Source organism: Condylostylus longicornis, unplaced genomic scaffold (assembly GCF_029603195.1).
Source record: "Condylostylus longicornis isolate FDR11 unplaced genomic scaffold, ASM2960319v2 ptg000055l, whole genome shotgun sequence".
Lineage (NCBI taxonomy): Eukaryota > Metazoa > Arthropoda > Insecta > Diptera > Dolichopodidae > Condylostylus > Condylostylus longicornis.
In genome coordinates, this window is record NW_026578024.1 from 8928704 (window position 1) to 8952032 (window position 23329).

Genomic DNA, 23329 nt, shown 5'->3' on the forward strand with positions numbered 1-23329 from the left:
TTTAATTTACATTTATGTACTCAAAATGCATATTATTATTATATATGTATATGTATATATGTATGAAATTGAAACATAAAAAGAGGATTGCATTCACTTTAAAATCTTTATCCTATATAGCAATATACAATGCAAATGTTCAACGAGAATATATGAGCGTTTTACGTGTTATACGCGAAATGAAAATTTATAAGATTGCATAATAATCAAAAGAAAATATATTAAGTACATATTTGTATGTATGTACATAATATAGTAGGCTATATATAAAAGTAAAGACAATTTAAATTTAAAGAAATATTTTCATTTTCCAAATTCATAGAAGTTGCATTTAAAGCAGTTAATCTAGCTATAATTTATAATGAAAAATTTTAATAAGAAAAATTTTTTTTTGTTAAATTAAAATTTGAGGCATAACACTTAAGTGAAGGTGAAATATTTGCTACCATAGGTTTTAGAGAAAAAACGTATCGAGTAATTAAAATTTTTAATTCAAAATATTTGAAAAATGTTTATGAATTCAATTGTAAATTATTGACAGTTATGATTTATTCGGAGTTTACAAGGAATTCCTGAGACTCACCGGTATTTCCAAAGTAATTTCTTTTTTACATCTTATTTGTCGAGTAACCAAAAATTTTAATTGTCAATTTAAATGTTTCTTGAATTATAATAAAATCTTTTATCTCCGCGATTAGCCGCAACGAGAAAATAATTAAATTGATTTTAAAATGGGTTAACATAATACAAGGTAAAAAGCAAAAGGACATCAGTTTTCTTGAAAATCACTCATACGGTATTCCAGGAAGAGCAACAATAATAAGGTCATAAAAACGGAAAAAGGAAAACATTTTCTCTTAATTTTTGTTAATCCTACCCAATTCTGTCTAAATTTTTCGATTCTGAGAATTCCAGAAATTATTCCAGATTAGAGCACATATTGTTAGTGTATTACACCACATCTAGAATTCTACATAAATAATCTTCAATTTCATAATCAGGTGACACCATTTTTAACTTAAATTAAATGATTTCAGAATTATACACCAAAACTGCATCACCTTAATATGAACTTGAAGGTACTATTTCCAAAATGTGCAAAATGATGAATTTAAAAAAAAAATTTTTTCAAAATTTCCAAAAAAAAAAAAATTTTTAAGAAAATTACAATTTTCAATACACATAAAAAAAATTGAAAACTTCATTTCACATTAAAGATTTCATCAAAAGAATATTATTGACGACAATGCTTATTTTTGGTACAATTCGCACACAAAAAAAAAATCAAAAAGGATTTTCCCTTTGAACATTTAACTATTTCCAGAAGCACAAATTCTTGATGAACATACCATAAATGTACGCTTGTATGAATATAAAAAGTGAGCGTATATGTTGATTTTTAATGCTTAAAATAAAACAATAAAAAAAAAAAAATGTGAATAAAAAAAATAGTCAAAAAAAAACAGTACGTTCGTTGCCTTGTCTTCAATTTATTTTTTTTCCCATACAAAGGAAAAACCACTTCATATTTTTGTTGAAAGATCAAATTTTCTTTTTTCGTTTGTTTTGTTTTCCTGCTTTTGCTAACTTTTCAATATAGTTAAACTAATATTTACTACATATAACGCGGGATATAAAGTATAAAAACAAAAACATTTTGCTTATGTATTTTAGTACAAGGTGTCCAATATAGTAAATCCAAAAAAATATGAAATATTGTGAGAAACTCAAAACAATAAGAGAATGGAAGATTTTGGATTGTTTTCAAAATGTAAAGATTTACAAAATTGTATAAATTTCAGGCGCCATCTTTTAGTATTTCATGCAATGAGATGACTATTTTAACTTAAGCGTAATATTTAACGCTATTAATAAAGCCCCTCTAATATAGGTCTTTAATTTAAAATTGTTCATTGCTCATACTAATTTACAGTGTTAAATATAAAAATAATAAAATTAAGAGTCTTAAAATTAATAAAATTAATTTTGTTTCTTAATTTTAAAAATATTTTGAAGAGATAAAAATATTTGATAGGCAACTTCTTATATTACAGTCAACATTATTTATTATAAACATAAAACACTTCCACTTAATCCTAAACGCGTTGTCCTGCGACTAACGTTATTCATATATGTAAATAAACTAAGTATACAAATTTACAAAACAACTTATATTCTATGATAAAAAACAAATATACCATATTTCTGATGTTGACGCGCTCTTTGAACAATTCATTTCACATGATCAAACATTGCTCATTTAAACCATCTCTCATCTCTCTATATATATATAAACTTGCACACTAAAATAAATTGTTCAATAACAAAAAAAAAAAAAACAAAAATGTTAAAATATAAAATAACAATCTATTTATATTGTACACGAAGAGAGAGAGGGAAAAACATAGAAGTATTAAGAAACTTTTATCTATTCCATCATTATTCATCACTAATATCATCTTCATCATATTTTTTAACACCATCAATATCGTCATCATCAGCAATTTATAAAAGACTTTTGGTAAAAATACTATATAGTGTTTATATTGTACACAAATACCTACATATGTATGTGTAGATGAAATCATTCATTGATACGAGAGCTATAGAACAACAGAACAAGAAATTGAAATAATAAAGAAAAATCGGAAGTGAAAGGATCAAGAAAACAATAATCGGATGTGTATGATTTTGACAACAAAAGAAACAGTTTCTTATATAAGAAGAGCATTTTAACAACACTTTCTTTTATAATGTATGTATATACTCGTACACATACAAATATGCTCGCAAACTATTAATTATATAATGTTTACATTTCTGTACATAGAAGACAATAATTACTTGTCTACACTAAGGTGTAGCTGTGTAGACGCTTAAAAGAAGATTTTATAAATTTTCTTTTTCTATATACACTCTAGCATTAATAATTTTTTTACGAGTATATTTTTTTATACTTTTATCAAGTATCTTCGAAAACGATAACGTCATGAAGAATTGGAACAAAAAAAAAACACTCGAATTATTTTTCTTTTATATACTTGAAAAGTTATTGTGAAAACTATTTGTAATATTGAAGATGTAAAAGTAAATACATTTTTGTTTACATGAGTAGAAACTAAAACAATCTTGATTAAACTAAAAAATAATTACATTTTAAATGTTACATGGTTTACACTATGACCACCAAACATAAAATATTACATAAATACAATAAATCCTGTACAAAATTTTCCCAAGTCCCTTTAGCAGAATGTCTTCAATTCAGACCATTTAGGTCTGTATTACACTCTTTTAATGAAAATTTCTTGAACAAATTATGGAAGATTTAACGAGCCTATATTATCTTTAATTAGATTGCTAATGAACCGTGATCCCTATTCATCTGTTAAGCCTAACTGCTAATCATAACCCACAATACACCTTCCATCGCCCTGATGAATTCGAGCAAATTATAGAATTATCTTGACGCCCTCCCAGAAGAAGCTTAGTCTATCTCCCAACTAAACCTGTAAGCGCAATCAGAAGTGGTCCGGCAAGATATCCGTGAGCATTCTCTCTTGGTTAGAATCTATTCAAATAATCTATTGAAAACATTTCTAGTTACAATAACCCAAAAGAGATTTATATTGTTAAAGTCTCGCACAAGTCTTTCGTCGTTCCGATCGGGTCCGTTCCATCATCTTCCTTAGTTCTCCTTGTACTGTGCTATTCGATTTCGCAGAAGAGCTCTGACCCGATAAAGAATGAACTAGCTCATCTTCTCACCAACACGTCTGCCATTTCATTCTGCTCTAATTCCATATATCCTGGTACCCACCAGAATGTCACCCGGCTTCGTTTACCAAACCGATCAAGTGGCTTTGGACAGTCCCATAACTTTTTCAAAGGTAACATAATATAGAATATAAAAGAGTAAGAATATTTTTAAGAAAAAATCATCAAATGTTCTAAACCCTCTGATTAAAATATGCATATCTGAAAGCATGCAGAACGTTCTCTGTTATACGGACTTCGTCTATTTATAATTATTGTACTCAATGGTAATGAAACTGAACTTGATGTTTTAACTATCTCTAAAGATTATTTCGAATGAATTTGGAAAAGTTACTTTCTTTAAACTTATATTCGAAAATAATACTGTAAATGAATTGCGAGCAAAATCTAATGCTACTTCTCTTAAGTGTAGTTTATTCTCCACTAATTCATATAACATAAAATTATTATAAAATGTTGATAATGGCATTTCAATATTAATTAATTATTTGCTTTGAAAAATTTCATTACTGCAGCATTTAATAACCAATCTAATCAAGAAATCTATTGCATTTCAATAGCAATAAAACCAATAGAAATGAATTTAAATTTATAAAATTTCAACCATTTGAAATCTATTATATCTAAATTAAAATCTTAATATTGATTTTATAAATTTTATTTATTCAAAAATGATTTCATTCCAATTTATTGCATAATTGCAAAATGCACTCTTGAAAGGTTACATAAAATATCCTTATTTCCTTTATATTAATTATGAGAAAATTCAACTTTATTAAACCAAAATAATAACATTCTATTGAAAATTATTAGAATGCTTATTGTTTTCTAAATTTTGTTTAAATAATAAAACAAAATTAAATCGATTATTTGCTCTACCACAAATCTCGAAACCCCACCCATTATCAACATAAATTTTAGGTTCCTTTTTTTTGTTATTGTAATTTTAAATCTCTTAATTAAATTGAAGTCAAAAATATTTTTTGTTGTCAGAGTTTCCCATCGTTTTCATTGTTTGCTCTCCTTTCTCTTTCTTCTTTTACTTTGCTTTTTTGCAATTTTAACCTCAATTTGGAAAATTTTTTCATGTCCTCTGTTCAATACTTTACTGATTTTATAATCATAATTTTTTATTTTATGTCTCTTTTTTCTCTCTTTTGTACAAGATTATCGGATGTTTTACATTTTCTCATAATTTTGCTTCAACTAAAAACAACAAAATCAAAAGAAAAAAACAATCAAAAAACAAAGGACAAAAAAAAAAAATGAAAAACCAATTTCTACCTTTTGTTGTCCTTGTATATTTGAAATTTTATTTTAGTAAATTAAATTTTTTTGTTTGTGTTGTTGTTGTTGTTTAACATTTTCTTTTTTTTTTTGCTTTTTCTTTTCTTTTTTTTTTCTTGTATTTTTTATTATAGGTACAAAATGGCCTTCATTTGCCATTAACAGGAATTGCACCACCGCGTGTATTAATGTGTAGTGCCTCTATGGGTGCTGAAGGATCAGTAACATTACAATTACGTGAAGCTGTTCAAGCACCTGATACACCAAATTCATTGGATCATACTGCTTTAACAATATCTGGTTACCCGGATCCAGAAATTTTAGCTGATGTTTTAGGGTCACTACAAGCTGCAGGTAAATAAAATAATTTATTTTCATAATATATATATATATATAAAATAAAACATGAGAAAAAAAAAAAACAAAACCAAACAAAAAAATGAATTATTGAAAAGAATAAGAAAAGTTGCAAAAGTATACAAGAGAAAAACAGCAAAACCCAAAGTATACCTGTGTATGAACTTTAGTACATTATTATGAAAACACATTAAGCAGGTTATCCATAAATTCACAAATATGTACCTAAATAATAAAAATGTCGTTGATCCCATATTGATCTCATCGGCAAAATATTCGCTAGTGAAAATGTACTCGTAGAGCAAATTGCTGCATATTATTTAGATTCCATGCCATACCATAAAAATATTTTTAAAACGATTGGTTACTGATTTCTTTTCACTTAATTACTGACTGCTTTTGTAATTTAAGTTAGTAGCATTCAATAATAAAATGAATTATTTCGTTAATTTCTTAAATAGTGTATTTATAATGGACTTTTCAAACTACTGTTTAATATTTTTTAAAAATTTTGTAACAAATCGAATTCTTTAAGATCTCACCAATGAGTTCTCATTCCAAGTCATTTCCTCAGTTTACTAACTTCAAGTACAAATTGTTTATGTCAGACGATTGCTTAGTACAATCATTTGAGTATAGCAAAGCAAATATCATTTGGCTATCACGAACGTCTCTATCAGTAACTATAACTAAAAAGCGTCATCATTTGATAGATGGAAAGAAAAGAGAAAGGAAGTGAGGAGGAAAAAATAAAATTAGTAGTCATAATTTAATATAAGAAAATTATAAATTTAAACAGCTAAAACCAAACGTATACGACTACTGTACGGCGAATTATTAGAAAACGTCACATAAACTAGAAAAAAAATTAAACAAAATCAATACTACTGTATAGTTTAGTCTTAAGCCTCGTCTTACTTATGCTCACACAAAAAACAGACGGGTGCAAGTTAGTTTAGCACAACATACCCGTCACTGGTTCGCGCATCCCTAAGTCCGTACTATGACGCGGAATGTTAAAACGGTCAATCGACCTTAAACTACTAAGGTAATTTAACCCCAGTATCCGCGGTTAATCACGTTATTCACAACAAGTTGATGAATGAAAACTATATCGGAAGCTATCCTACGACAAAAGCTGAAGACTACTGTCATAAGGAGGCAATCTAAGCGGATCCGGCCAACAGTAACACAAATATATTAAAGCACGCAGAATCCGTAAAACATTTCATCTCTAATGTTATATCAAATTTGAACTGATTACGTATTTATTATACAAACTGTGTACATACTTATAAAATACAATATCTATATCTACATATATACTTTTCATTTTATGTTTGATAGCATAATATTGCTATTGTTGTTGTCCTTTCTTATTTTATATAAACAATAATAACAGAAACAAAATACAATACAAAAAAAAATAATCTGGTAGGGAGATTGTTATAACGTCAATATTGTCGTTGTAATATTCATTTAATAATGAATTATTTTATGAAATTTCAATTAAGAAAATTGCAATCGATGATGGTTAGTGTTATTATATAGCACGTATACATATAGTCTCTTTACATTAATAATAATGATCTTGATAGTTATATTGATTATAATGTATTATATAATAATATCTACTATTACACGTATTTGTTTACATATTATATACACTTATTAAAGTATATACCAACATCTATATAATGTATAATAAAGAATATTAATGATGCTTTTACCTATTTATTTTTATAACAACATAGTTAAAGGTTATTGCAATAACTTTATGAAAATATCCTTTTTGTTTTTTTTTTTACAAAAAAATTTTAAAGATTATTATTATTACATAGATTTTAAACATAATTTAATATTAATATTCCATTTATAATATCATTACTATTAAATTCACAGAATTACGATATTAGAAATGAACGAAAATAAATCATTTTTTGACGTAAATAAATAAAATTTACCATAAAAATAACAGATAATTTTGAACACTATGGTAAACAAACATTAATTTCAATATTAAAAAAAAATATGGAAAAATATGTAAGGACGAGATTGAGTAATTTTCTCGTTTTTCAATTCCCTTTTTATTTGTTTATAAAAAAATTTTTGTGTGACAGTAACCTACACGCATTGTTGCACAATATTACATAGATAAAATAAGAAAATTAAGTTGGAATTCTAACAACCTTAATGAGTTAGTTAAATTCATGTTATTTTTTCCACCATTTCTATATGGAGAAGCTGACGTCTGAACAACATTCACAAACTATGAAAATTTAAAAAATATCAACAAAAAATGTATTCGATGAGCTGCTAATTTCATTTTTTAAGCTTATCACGTAATTTCCACGGATAACAGAAATGATTTTAAGCCTTTAGAAACTTTTTTTAGCAGGTTAGTGAAATCACTTATTAACACCTAAAACTGTGCGGAAAAATTGACCAAAAGCTAAGCTTTTCGATTCGATCACTTGAACATGGTTTTACCAAAATTTGAGTATTTAAATTTAAAAAAAATTATTTAGAAATTCACAATTTTTCTGTGTTTTCTGAAAAATTTCAAAATCAGAAGTTAAAAAATCTCCTCTGTATTAAAATATAAAAAATGCTGTCTTACGTTGAGAATCCAAAACCAAATTACAAATTGTATTTTTCCTAAAACAATCAGTGAGGTCGAGAACATCAAAAATTAACTACACTCTGCTCACCATAAATTCTCTCTATACTATCCGAGAGTACAGAAAAGTTTGAATACTCAAAAAACATTTTTTGTGCAAAATATTTTCTATATATGATGAACTCATTACGCTCATTGCAATTAATAATTACTCATTTTTGTTTTCTTGTTTTTGTTTTCCAAGTTTTTCAAATGTATCCTTAAAATATGTTACCGCAACTGTAATTTTTTTTATCTCTCTCTCTCTCTCTCTCGCTCATTATTCACACCCATATACACTATTTAAATATCAACTTACACATGTACATTATAAATGTAATAAACATTTTTACACTGTATCTACACATATACACATTTATAATTTAAATATATATATATATATATATATATATATGTATGTATAATGATATGAAACAATTTTGAAAGTAATAATAATGAAAATGCCCTCAAAATGGTTTTTAATAATGAATTTGCCATGTTATTTTTTTTTTTGTTTTTGTTTTAGCGTATGCTTTACTTTTATTTTTATTTATAATGATGGGAAGTTTATTTAATGGAAATTTCATGAGGATAAATTTTATATTGTTTTTTTCCTTCTCATTTTATTTTGAATTTTTCTTTTTTTGCATTTTTTTTTGTTTTACTTTATTTTTTTTTTTTTGGTATAGGAAAAATTTTTCATCTAAAAGTTTTGACGTCATAAAAGTGTACATAAATTATATCATAAAATATAAAAACTGGCAAGTGGTACTTAATTATGGATTCAATTTTATAATAGTGCTGTTATATACTGTTTAAGGACAAGGAAAATAAAAAAAAAAAAAAAACAAAAAAAAATAAAAAAATATTGAAAACAAAATTACAATATTTTCGATAGTACTTGAGTTTTAAGGACCAAAAACAAAATAAAACCAAAAAATTGTCAATACAAATTATCGCCTCAAAATATGCAACAAATTTTGAAGTATTGGAAAATTTTCAATTTTAATGAATTCGAGCATTATTTGTAAAAAGTTTTATGTACATGCATATATCTACTTATAAAGTAATGTACACAAAAAATATTGAAAATTAAAATTACATAATTGATATAAAACGAGTATTCCAAGTGATATTAGGGTACGGATTTCAAACTTTTAAATTTGGTATTGAAAAAATTCCAAAAAATTTAAAAACATTTTCATTGCCTTCATCTTTTATAAATTTTAAAAATTCTAAAATATTGAAAAATAAAAGAAAAATGTCAAATAAATAAATTGGAATTATGGAATTTTTGTTGCAATATAATAAAAAGCAGATTTTCTTTGCTAGTATAACGCGCAATCTATGTACCGAACTTTGTCTCGAGAGGACATCACCCTTTAAGACTCATTTAGTTTTATCATTCATTTTCAAATATTTAATAATCAATAAACAATGTTTGAATAAATTTTACAAAATCACTTAAAAATGCATAGTAGCAATTATTTCTTTCAAAATTTAGACCTCTTATATTATAGGCATAATATTTACTTCATATTTCTCTCCAATTAAATTATTTATTCCGCAGTTTTAACTACTATTTTTCATATTTCACGTTAAATATGATATTATATGCAAATTTCACTAGGTCTGTGTAATTATAATTAAATCATTCCTTACAGTTACAACTGCATTTGCAGTTTTACTATATTAAAATATAGCATTCCTTTAATATACTTGTATCCTTTCAAATTTAACAAAAATATTAGAAATCTTTAAAATACATCTGAATTTTTTTTTATAAAACTTAAAATTTAAAATAAACCACAAATATGTACATACCTTACATTTGTAGTATAGAAAGCCATACACACGTATTATAAAATTCAAAATGCCCCTTAAAAACTATATTGAATGGAGTTTCTTAATAAAAAAAAACTTTAATACAAATCTTATCTAAAAATTTGAATATACTTCTTAAAAACAGTGCTTCAACTGAATTTGAAACAAAATTTCTTATTCAACTGACCATCATAAATTCACAATCTTTTAATTTTAATTTATTTATTTGAAATTTATAGTTCACAAAATAACGTATAAGTTTTGTTATAATAAAACTTTAAAATATCCTCCTTTATTCACAATAAAAAAGATACCTATATATAATTGAACTTTTTATCATTTTAATGTAAAAATAAAAAAATAAAAGTTAAAAATCAAAGATAAAATTTTAATAAAAAATTTAATAATAACTTTGCCACAATTTTAAATTCCAATCTTAGATGATATTAAGCAGAGAAAAAAGAATGAACGGAAAAAAAAGGAAAAAAGAGATTTTGCATTTCTTTTTAAAAGGAGGGCATTTTATCAAAGCCACACCTTAGTGTATTTGTACAACTATATACCTATAACGATATTGGTATGTGTACGTATAACAGTTTGTATAAGTTCTTTAAGTTCAACATTTTTCTAATGAATTCTTACGGCTAACAATTAACTTCTTTTTTTGTTTGTATCTCCTCCATCTTTATACCGTATACCTAGTACAATCATTATTATTATCATTTATACAAAAGCTACTGATGAAGTAAAAAATGAAAATATAACAAAAAAAAAAATTGAAATATTTTTTTTTTCTCTTTCTGGTTGAAAGCAATTTTAGAAACAACCAGACATAAAACTTTTATTTTATTCATTTTATTTCACATTTCTTTTTTTTTTTTGTTAAAATTTTCGAACCAGCATCTAAACTTTTTACTTCAATTCATTCGGTCCGTAGGTACATATATAAGAAGAATCGAAAAAAAAAAATGTTGTGTTTCTACACGCGTGTATAAAATTTTATAATAAAAATGAAAATTCATCAACATTATATAAAGGGACGGGAGATGAAGAGATTTCTTTCAGGTCCAACATAAACCATTCTTCTATATATACTTCCTTTTCTAATTTCTCATTTTGATTTGCTTCATTCATTTAAAACAGGCGCAAGTTCTTGTTTGTTAGTATAAAAACTTTATAGTCCTTAGTGAATTCAGGACACAAACCATATAACAAAATAAAAAAAAAAATTTGTTTTTTTTTTTTTATTTGTTATTCACATTAAAACTACAGTGGGGGTTAAAAACTTTTGAGGACACTAAATGTATATAAATTCATATATATATATAATGTGTATATGGCGATAGAAAGAGAGAGAGGAAAAAAAATTAAACTTTTTTAAATAGTAAACGAAAAAATAAATAAATAGCATTAAAAGTTTTGACATTCAAAATAAAAAAATTTTTTTTTTTAAATTGTAAATTTCGTTTTTCCCTATTTCACATTATTCCTTGTGAATTGGACAACCACTAATCCGAAACCAGAACATAAAAAGAAACAAATAAAATGTCGAAAATAAATGAAAAACTTGAAATAAATTTATAAAAAACTGGACGAACATTAGGATATCACTGCGAAACATGACACATTTCACAAAGTTATAATTTCTAAAGGAAAATTAAGCAGGAGCCTTACAAATTTTTACTCGATTTTATGCCGACTTTCATATTTTCAAATTTTGCATATTTTGTGAATAAATTCATTATTGATTACATTTTGCAATACAGAATTTTCTTTAATTTTCTGAAGGGCTTAGGGTGAGACTTGAAATTTTTTGTTTTTCAACTGTTTGATTGCTTATTTTTACTCCATAGGTTTATATTCAAGCTGTCACTCATGCAACTGTATGATCGCAAGCAATTTTTTAATTAACTCAAACTAAAAATTGCCTGAGCCCTGAGTGCTTTGAAAAGAGCATAGTACACAAAACAAGTTTAAAAAAATCGTAATTAAATTTCGTATTTTTTCCAAAATTTTGTATTTTTCCAAAACAATATTTCGTTATATTATGTAACACTTAGCTAAAAAAAGATGCTTGTCGAACAAATTACATGTTCAGGACCAAATTTATGAAAAAAGTAAAAGTTGTGGAAGATTACAGCAAAAAGTTCGAGAAAGTTTGATAGCTTTTACGAATTATACAATAAATTGAGTTCTTTTTAATAATTTTAAGGCAATGCAGGAAGTTTTCCACTTGCAACATTCCACCAAATAACACAAATGGAATTGTCAAATTCAAAATTTTGATACCATCAAAATTATTTAGAAAAATAAAACAATTTCAACTTTTCAATTTACCATAGACATACGAATGGTTTTTTTTTGTATTCAAAGAATGTACAAATAAACGAAATTTTACAAGGAAAAAAAAACAAAACATAAAATTAAAGAAAAAACTTTTCTATTTCTCTTTGATTTATTAAAAGTTATCGTGTGTAAGTGATTTCCTGCGTTTCGGGACATTTTGCGCGATTAATGTGAATGTGAAAGGAACAATATGAGAAAAGGATAACATGAGTATTTTCTTGTTTTAATAAGTGGCTTAAATTAAAATATTTTGGCAATTTTTTGAAAAATTCCACTTTGACTGAAATAATTCTCGCTTTCATATTATTTACTTTTTTCGAAAAATTTTTAAATCCTTGTATTTTTAATCGCTGTTTTTTTAAAGTTCTTAAGTAAATCCTAATTAATTCGTTAATTAAATGAAAAATTCTAAAAGAATTAAATTTCAATTTCATAAAATTATTTTTTAAATAAAAACTATATTGTTCCACAAGAAAAAAATAGATTCTAGCTATTAGAGCATTAGACTTCATTTGAATTTTTCATGTAATTTCTATACTACGCAAACCAACAAAATTCAAAATGAACAACTTAAATTAATGCCAGTTTCAATATTAAAACAAACATTGAAATTATATTGAACAATTTATAAATCTAGATGAATTTACAAAAAAAAAAATTATTAATTAAATTTCTAACATTTTAGGTATTAAAGAAAAATATCAATATTTACACATTATACGGTAGAAATTGTTTTACTTTAAAATAACCAATTTATTTTAAGAAAAAAACAAAAAAAAAATTATAATAGAAAAAGCCTTGCTTTGACCCCTCATCTATAACTAATAAAATTGTAAAACAAATAAATAAAAGAGAAAAATTTCTAAAATGATTCAAATTCAAGAAATTCCCTTTGATTTCATGCTCTGTAAAATTGCACATTAGTTGCGCTTTAAAAACTCACAAATAAACTTTACATGTACTTACATATAATGTAGAGAGTCTAAAGTTTTGTAACAAACTTTTAACTGATATAACCCAACCCCTTAAGGTTTTTTTTTTTTAAACTGCAATTTTTCAACAAAACCACTCTCTTTCCCTTCTGGTTTCTCTTCTATTCAATATTTAAAAGTAATTCTAACATTAAACAAAGAAAAAAGAAAAAAAAATAACAGTAAAAACGAATTATTACCGTCCTCCCTAAAATAAAAATCTAACTTTTTTATTATATGAATTGAAAAATATTAACAAAAGAGAAATTATTTTTCATTTCTTTTTTATGTTGTGAATTCTTGCAGAGCGTGAACAATAATACTTGATTTTTCTTTTACATTTTATATATATATATTACTATATACAATCATAAATATATCACAAAACAAAAAAAAAAGAAATAAAAACAATGTTGATAAATACTTTTATTTATACATAAATTTTTTCTTTTATTTCTATTGCAGCATTAAATAACAATAACAGTAGTAACACTACTGTTATTGGTAACACAAATAACGCTATTACAGCATCATGTACAACAGCCACTACAACAACTAATCTTAACGGTTTAAATAGTAATAACAATCATAATAATAGCATTGGAAATAGTAGTGGTAATAATAATTGTAATAATGGTAATGCTATTATATTAAATGGTATAAAAACAGGAACAACAACATCTGTACAACATCAACATCATACAATAACTACATCAAATTCAAACGGAATTCCTAATAATTATAATAGTAATAATAGTAATAATACAAATAGTAATAATAATGGTGCCAATAGTAATTTAATTAATAATAGTAATAATATAAACAGCAACCAAAATTGTAATAGTAATAATAATAATAATAATATCAATGTCAGCAATCATATTGTAAATTGTAATAGCAGTAATAGTAATAGTAGCACATCAAGTAATAATAGTAATAGTAGTAGTAATATCAGTAGTATAATAAATAGTGAAAATTCAAATACATCAATTCCTGGTACAGTTGTAGCAACAGTTCAACAATCACAACAAACAACAGCAACAATGATAAATACAGCATCAGGAACTAATAATAATAATAATAGTAGTGGTAATGCCACAACATTAACATCAAATCAAAATTCACAAACAACTACAACTGGTACAACTACAACAACAATTGTTGTTCGTAAACAAAGACCAAAAACATCGTCACCAACACGGCATGGTCCACAACAATGTCAAGTAAGTACTTATGATTAAAAATATAAAATGTAATTATTAAATATTTTGGTTATCAAAATTTTTTACATAAATTTTAAAATCAATTATTAAGTTGAAAGGAAGATTTGGGACTGGAATTAAAAGTTATTAGATATACCTTTGAATATTATTTGAATTATAGTATGAAATAAGTAGCTTATAGATCTCCACGTGAACCGTAATATTGATTGTTGTATAAAAGTTTAAATCATAATCTAGTATTACAAGCATATCAAATTTATTTTGTGCAACAAAATAAATTTGTATAATACAATGTACTAGTCATACTGTCACATATAAAGCTTTCTCTATAAATATTCAATTGATGAGTAAATTCTCCCTCTAACTTAAATAATGCAAATTCAAATAATTAATATTTCAAGAGTGTTAAAATATTTTATCTCATTTTCCAATAATTTCAAGTTTTTAAAGATAAGGGAACATAATATACTTAATTGAATTTATTGCAACAATATTGAATTTTGAATAGAAACACTTAAAATCTCAAATTCCCATCACAACACAACATCAATAATCTCCCCAAAAATATAATATAAAAGAGATAAATTAAAATCTAAAGTGATTATCATTAAAGATTATCACAATATTATTATACTGTCACAATGTACATGTATATACCAATATGTAGATGTATAGTATATTTGCTTACCGTTCAATGTAATTTAATATCGTAATATTAATTGCCTTTTTGCTATACTATTATACAATACTATATACAGCATATGAGTTTCTCTATTATCCTTATTTTGAGGATTTTTCTTTTTAGTAAGTAAACTGATATTATAATGACCCCGTATATTCTTTTGTTTTTTTTTCTGTTTTCTCTTCTTTTCATCCTTCTTAATATTATATATTATGAGACAACTTAAATCTTTGATATTTATTTACGATAAAACAGTTCATTATTGTAATACAACAAATCAAGAGAACCGAACAAAAGATATTTTTATAAAAAAAAAAAGTAAAAACAAAAATTTTCTCAAAACATTTCTTAAATAAAAGCAAAACAAGACAAAAGAGAAAAAAAAAATCCCAAATAAATAAATAAAAAAATTATATGGAAAAAAAAGGAGAGAAATATTTTTCACCTGTTGTTTTTCCTGCAAATTTCTTGGGTTCATTTTCTTGTATTTTTAACTTTACATAAAGCAATTTATAAAATATGTACATACATATGTGTACATAAAAGTATGTTCTGTACCGTGTCATGGCGTCAAGAACAAGAACAACAGGAAAAAAAACATTTTCCTTTTTTCTTCTTTCTTATTATTTTTCTGTTCTCATCCCTTTTTCTTTTAAAATCAATTTAAATGATACTTAAAAATTCTGTCCTCAATCCAGAAATTTTTAACTTAAATAAATATTATAAATTTATATGTGTGTTTGTATATAGAATTTTTATAATAAATATATTTGTTTTGTATAGGTGTTCATTCGATCAAAGTGTATAATAAAAGTTTATCCCTTCTTCTTCTTATTCTTATTATTCTTCTGTTTTATATTTATTGCTTTCAACAAAGAACATCATATGCGAATTATTCTATACCCTTTAAACAAAAAGAAAAATAAAGAAATTTTTTAATATTTTTATAGCATTTAAAAATTGATTTTTTGAAGACATTCAGTAAAATTATTATTATATAGGTATATAGGGGAAATAACCTTAATGAAGTGCACATAGTAAAAATAAAAGGAGGATTTGAACAAGTTGAATAAAAACCATACTAAATAACTTTAAATTCACATATTGACTTATTCATTAAATTATTTAATTAATTCCCCCAAAGAACCTACGTTATATCAAAAATATAAGGGAACTCAAACTTTCAATAAAAATCAAAATGTAGGAAGAATTTAAGGAACTCTAAAAAAATTATGGAACTCTTAAATTTATTTCTGAGAATCAGGTTGCTTGTTAAAATTGTGATTTTCCCTCACTTGACACACACCTTACAAATTGAACTACGAAAGCAAAAGGAAATTTTCATAATTTTATTGCATTTCATAATTTATCATACAGAACCATAATATTGAACCTATTGTTGTACTATTACACTAAACTATCAACCATAATACAATAAGTTTGAAAGGAATAAATGCAATCAAACAGTACATAAAATGGCATTAATGTGCTTGCAAACAGTGTTGTAGAATTTAGAAATTCTTCATTTTCAATTATTATAATATTGTTCAATTTTATCTTAATAATTATTTTGTGGTTAAACTGCATTAAATTCTTATGAGGTCTGAGTTCTGATTTGTTTGAGATCCGAGTTCTGAATTATATTTAATAATTTATAATTAAATTTGGTATAAAATCGAAACCTAACACATACACCTATAATTCCTCATATATACAAGCATCCTGTATACACATCCTTATTCTATAATGAATATTTATTTATATAGGACTTAACAATTAAAATATCTTAAACTTTATTTTTAAAAATTTCAAAAAGAAAGCTCTTAAATTTTATTCCTGCCAATTTTTAAGAAAAAAACTTTTGTAAATATAAATTTGAATACTTTGTTCAAAACCATAATAAAAAATAAATAAAAATGGAAAACAACAACAGAAGTTTTTTTTGTTTCTTTTCGTAAAAAATTTTTAAACTTTTTAATCTTTCTTAATATTTTTAAATGAAACAGGATTGAAATGAAAAAAGAAAAAAGTATTTTCATCGGAAAAACACGAACTTTAAAATTTTCTAACCTTGTTTATTTTTACATTTAGTCCGTGCCCAAACCTACTTTTGATTACCGAAGCGAGAATTCAATATTAAGAGAATGAGAGAAAAAGAGAGAGAGTGAGTGAGTTCTGTAATCTGACTATTTGTTTCTATTTCTTTTTTTCTTTTGTATATCTGAGACATTGGAATATTATGAATGGTGGTGAATTTTCACAATTTTTACATCCCATTCCTCCCACTGTTTGTTTTTTCGATTTTGTCAATGTATTGTCGTTGTTTTATTTTCTGTTCCTTTATTTTGTATAGCTTCTGTTAATATCGCCATGAAATCGTTTTTAGTCCTTGTTTTTCCTTTAATTTTTTTGTCAGTATTTTTTGATTGAAGAGTTCGATGTTTCTTTTTGTAGATTTTTTTTTTCTTTTTACTCAATATCTTGTATTTTTTGTTTTTCATTTTTATCCTGCCTTTCATTTTTATTTGTTTGGTTTTTATGCTTACAAAGGATTCTGAAGTGTTTGATTATATGAGAAAAAAATAAGTTAACATGAAGTTTTTTCATTCAGGTTTAATTTTTATTTTTATTTTTTATCTTTACACAAAAAAAAAAATTTATTAAAAACAAATTTTACTTTTATATTCTTGACGTACGATGATGTGGTCCAACTGAGACATTTCACCATTCATTCTCAATAATACCATACCCATCTACAATCCCTATAATCTTTTATATAAAGGGAAAATGACTTTAAAATGTTGAATTTATTTTTATTTTAAAGGAATTTTAACTTTAATAAATAAAATTTTTATTAAAAATTCATTTTGGATTATGATTCGTCTCAGAATTTCATTATTTATTTTTATATACCCTCGAACATTGATTTGTGAATTTTGGTCAGAATTTTCATTGAAAGGGAATTTATCATACCAAATTGAAATATAAAATCGCACAAGATTACGTTAGAATTTTCGAAATCTTCTGTATATAATTATATATGAATGAGTTTCGCTTGAAGATGTTGCAGTACAATCGTGTTATTTTTCGATATTATTAATTTTAATCAAGGATACTGATCTTAATACTGAATTCATATTAGTTTTTCTTTTAAATATAAAAAAATATTTTGTGTACTTATCAAATTAAGTAATTTGTCTTTAAAATTCGTTCGCATATGATATATATGATAATAATTATTATAGTGTTTCTGAAATTTTAAAATATTTAATTTAAAATCAATCATTTTTCGAAATAATATATTTACAATTTGGTCCTTTCGGTTTCAAGCTACAATATTGATTGTTATGTATTTTATTTATTATGTAAGCATTTTCAATTGATTTTTAATAGTCTAGTATTTCTATGCAATATAAAAAAATACGTTTCACGTTTCAATACCTTAAAATTATTTTAGAGTACCTTAAAATTATTTGAAAATGCTTACATAATAAATAAAATATATAACAATCAATATTGTAGCTTGAAACCAATTAATATTCAATACCTTTTTCTAGTACTAATTTTAAAAGAAAGTTATAAAAGTGTAATTAAAATTTATAAAAAAAAGCCCTTCAACTTTAAAATTTTTAAAAAAAGACATTCCCGAATTAGTTTCAACAATTTCTCTCATCATATTCCCTATAATATTATTTAAAAAACTCCGGGAATTTCACCTAAAAATTGAAAAAATTTTAAAAAACAAATTTTGTACGCACCTCAACAATTATTTTTTCCTTACTTTTCAATTTTACGCTCATATTCAAAAATTTTATTTTTGAAACTGAAATATTAAAAAAACAAATTCCAGCTTTTTTCTCTTATTCTTTTCCAATTTTTTTATCTTTTTTTATTATTAAGAAACTTTTATGTTTCATAAATTTAAAGTAATTATTTCCTATTTAACTTACTATGCATATATTTTTAAATATTTGTATATAGTATACATACATACATGCAAAAAAATAAAAAAAAATTATTATAAATTATATAAAATTCTCATTATTGTGGTTATAACAAGAACAGAAAAGCAAATAAGAAATGAGAAAAGTTTAAATTTCAGACAATTTTCATACTTAATTTTCTTTTTTTTTTTGCATATATCGCAAAAACTTCACTTTCAAATAAATTTCATGTTTTTATAGACATACTATAAAGTGTATTTAATACACTTTATAGTATAAGCGTATAGTATGTATACCGTATGCATATGTTCAGTGTGTAATTTAAAAATTAAAAATATACTATTTAGTTAGGATATCTACATATATACATGTATCTCGATCATAATACATGTTGTACTTTTAATTTTCATATAATATTTTTAGAGTAACCATATACAAGTATTCATAACTCAATTAAAGAGCATATTATTCGATCTAACATAGTTTCGCTTAGTTAATTGTAATATGCTTAATAGATTTTCCACGTTTATTGAACCAAAAAATTATAAAAAATTTCTACCACTATTTTATAATCTATTATGTATCTTTCATCTGATTTAATTACATTCCTCTTAATTGAAGAACAAACTTAAAGGAACCCTAGTTTGGTTTTAGCCATTCAATAAAAAATTAGTGCAAAAATTAAAATTTTTGCTTTTTTTTTTTGTGCACTCACTATTAAAAATTTTACTGTATAGTTACATAACAGAACATAATTATTAACTAATAGTTTTATACATGTAGCCACAAATTTAATCTGTTTTTTGCACCCATTAATCATTTCCGGGTGTAAGTTTTAATTGGTAAACGGCCCCGCAAAAAATTATTTTTTTTATTGCAGCAATGTGTCCATTAAATGGGATTTTTATAATTGTGATTTACCCACTTAATTGAATCAAAAGTGTCAACCGAAATCACGTGTTTATATAAGTTAGCTCAAAAATTTTAAATGTGAATTGATGAAAGCATGCTCTTAAGATTCTAATTCAGTGTAAAAGCGGTATACTTTCGCGTTTATATTCAAAAATACTTACACATATAGAATTCCAACTTATATAAAATTTGAATCTATGACCATTTTAAGAGATATCTATGATGGATATTGCAATATGACGGAAAAATTATTTACATCAAAATTTTAAGTTTTTATTGATAGCTCCAATTTCAATTGCTAACTTAAAATTGTCCTTTATTTTCCATTTGATGATATGGCCACCTCAACAGAAATAATATACATTTGTAAGAACTTCTTATATCTACATGTATACAATAATGTTATATTCTGATATACATACATACATATATAAATTGTAACGCCAATTTGAAAAGAAAAACCAGAAACCTCTTCGTCATCATATTTCCTTTCATTGGAAAAAAATTTTTTTTTTTTTAGAAATTTTTTTGTACCACATTTTTCTTAAAGAAATTGAAAAGCAATCAGAATAATAATAAAAAAAAAATTATATGAAAAGATAAAATGAACCAAACCAAATCAGAACTGAACTTGAATGTAAGAAAACAAGAAGGAAGACAGCAAATTTATTTCTTTCCTTTTCATTTTTGAAAACTTTTTCTTTCTTACTTTTCAATTTCTGTTTTATTTTTTTTTCTTCAATTTTTTTTTTCTCAACATATACGCTTAAAGTATATATACATGCATACATATACCTACTCATACTTTTATCTTATTATCAAAATATTCATTTCGCTTTTCTCTTTTATTATTATGATTATTTTCCTCTCTAATTTTACCGGAAATTGAAATTCTATTGAAAGTATCAATCGGCATACAGTGCGCCACCTAAGGAGAAAAATATAACAACTAACAGAGATATACGAATTTTATACACATACAATATTATGGACACAAAACAAGAAAAGTGAATAAATGAAAGAATTCTGCGAATGACATGAACAAAATAAAAATAAAAAATATGAATCGAATCGGAAGAAAAAAAAAAATATGAAAGTGTCCAGAACTCAAAAACAAATTCTAAGATATATGAAAAATAAAAAGGAGAGGAAGAAAAAAGTCAATTAATATTTAAAACCAAATGCAAAGTTAAAAATTAGGAAACGTGTGTATGAAATGTTTGTTCGAAAAATAATAATTTTTTTACTTAAATACAATTTAAAATTAATTTTAAACCTTCAAAGTAGAATAACAAATGCTTATATAGACAAAAATAAAATATTGATCAGGATTTCATGAAATTTACTCTAATACTTCCAATCTTGTATGACATGCAAAATTTTAGTATGCTTTTATAGTTTTTTAAGCATTTTGTAAAATTTCGGTGCAACCACGCAAATCTAGGATTAGCAAAATTTCGAGTGAAGAAATTTTAAATATACAAAATCATTTTTCAAGCAGTTTGAAATGACTAAAAATGGAGTTTGCAGATTTTAATTTTAAAAATTTTAATTTGTTCTTTTAGGATAAAATATTTTTTCAAACTTAATCTTAAAATAAGTTAATTTAGGCTATTATAGCTTATTGTAACATAAAAAATATTAAAATTTAAAAACTTCACTAACTACATGTAGTTCATACAAATTTTGCAAAAATGTAATATAACAAAAAGTTTTTAATATAACAGCTAAAATTTTTAGTGTAACAGTTGAAATTTTTAATATAACAGTTAAGTTTTTTAGTATAACAGTTAAGATTTTTAATATAACAGTTTTCATAAAATTTCACGTATTTTCCATTTAACGTTGCACAATGTCTTAATTAAGACAACATTAAATAAAATTATAAGATCTGAGCTTTTATAAGAGCACAAAATTATTTTAATTTAGCTAGTAAGTTGCAAGGAAGTTTAACTGGAATACAATTGTATATATAAGAACATAAGGAAGAAAAATCAATAATTTTTTGTTTAATTTAAAAAAAAAATTCTGAAGTTTCAAAATTACTGAAAAATTTGGAAAAATAATTATTTGGAATCTATTATAAACGTAAAAAACTTTGTAGAACAATAATTTCTTAAAATTTTTTTCAACTTTTGTTAAAAATAACAAAAATTAATTCATAAAAATATTTTGTAGCTGGTGTTATTCTTTATTTAAAATTCAGTTTAATGTCAATTTCAATATTTCTGTCGAAAAATATACTGAAAAAGAAAAAAAAATATTGTAATATTTGAGAATGCATTTATAAAGTAAACACCAACCATATGGTAAATAACTTGAGTTTTATTTAAATTCAAATTTTGCGTAATTTTTTTTTTTTTTTGATTGTTTTTAATAACTTTCAAAATTTACATGTATACCATAACCATATGTAAGAACGATGACTGGGTGAAGCAATGTGGTTAATACATCCCATGTGCTTTTCAACTTTATTTCATATTATGTAAATCTGACTAAATAAAAAACATGAGAAAGATTTAGTTTAAGATCATGCCATAAGAGCAATTTCTTTTCGTAATAATTGCATTATACGAAAATATTTCCGTTTTGGATTAAAATTTCCAATTTTCACATTAATTATAATCTCATTGCAACACTATAAAATTAGGGGGTTTCCAGTAATCTTACACGTACCAAATTTTATTTAAATTAACCTATATCCTGCATCTAATCCAAAAAATAATTTAAAATTCATGCAATTCAAATAAATTTTCTTTGGGATAAAAGAACAATTTTTTAATGTAATAATTTTAATCGTTTAAATTTTCATCTTTGTACGAAACACTTTAATTTAAAATTTAAATAAATTTTTTTTTTTTTTGAAACTACAATTTGATCCTATAATAAATTTTATGAGTCCTTAAATAAAAACATATTTTAAAATAAAATTATATCTAAAGTTTAAAGAATTGAAAAGAATTTTTTTTTGTCCTGATTACAATTATGTATTTGGAGTGTATACGATAAATTTATTATTTCCTTTCACGGTCAACTTATACTTTTGAAAAGTTTTGAAAAATTTAAATGAAAAAAAAATTTTTTATTTTATTTTAAATTCAGACGGTGTTCATTAAAATTATGTTTTCATATATTCAGAGCCGTTTTTTTTATTTATTTATAGATGCGCATAAAAAAAATTCTTTTAAAATTCCTATTTAAAAATTCACTATTATAAAGAAAAACAAAAACTCTACATGTTGCCTGCACAAATAATTTTATTATTCATTCATGATTTCTTGTTTTTTTTTTCATGTTGGAATTTCAACATTTCAATTTCTGAATAGTCGCAAACTTTAAGCGAGAAT

General features: G+C 24.1%; 1 protein-coding gene across 1 annotated transcript in view; it reads left to right on the forward strand.

Annotated features, from left to right (window-relative positions):
- The first annotated feature begins 3824 nt into the window (after positions 1-3824).
- LOC129611986 (probable serine/threonine-protein kinase DDB_G0282963) overlaps positions 3825-23329 on the forward strand; it is a 106531-nt gene continuing 87026 nt past the window's right edge. The window contains exons 1-3 of the mRNA XM_055525424.1: positions 3825-3890; positions 5199-5418; positions 13687-14444. Coding sequence (XP_055381399.1) covers positions 3825-3890; positions 5199-5418; positions 13687-14444 — 1044 coding nt within the window. The remainder of the gene's footprint in view (positions 3891-5198; positions 5419-13686; positions 14445-23329) is intronic.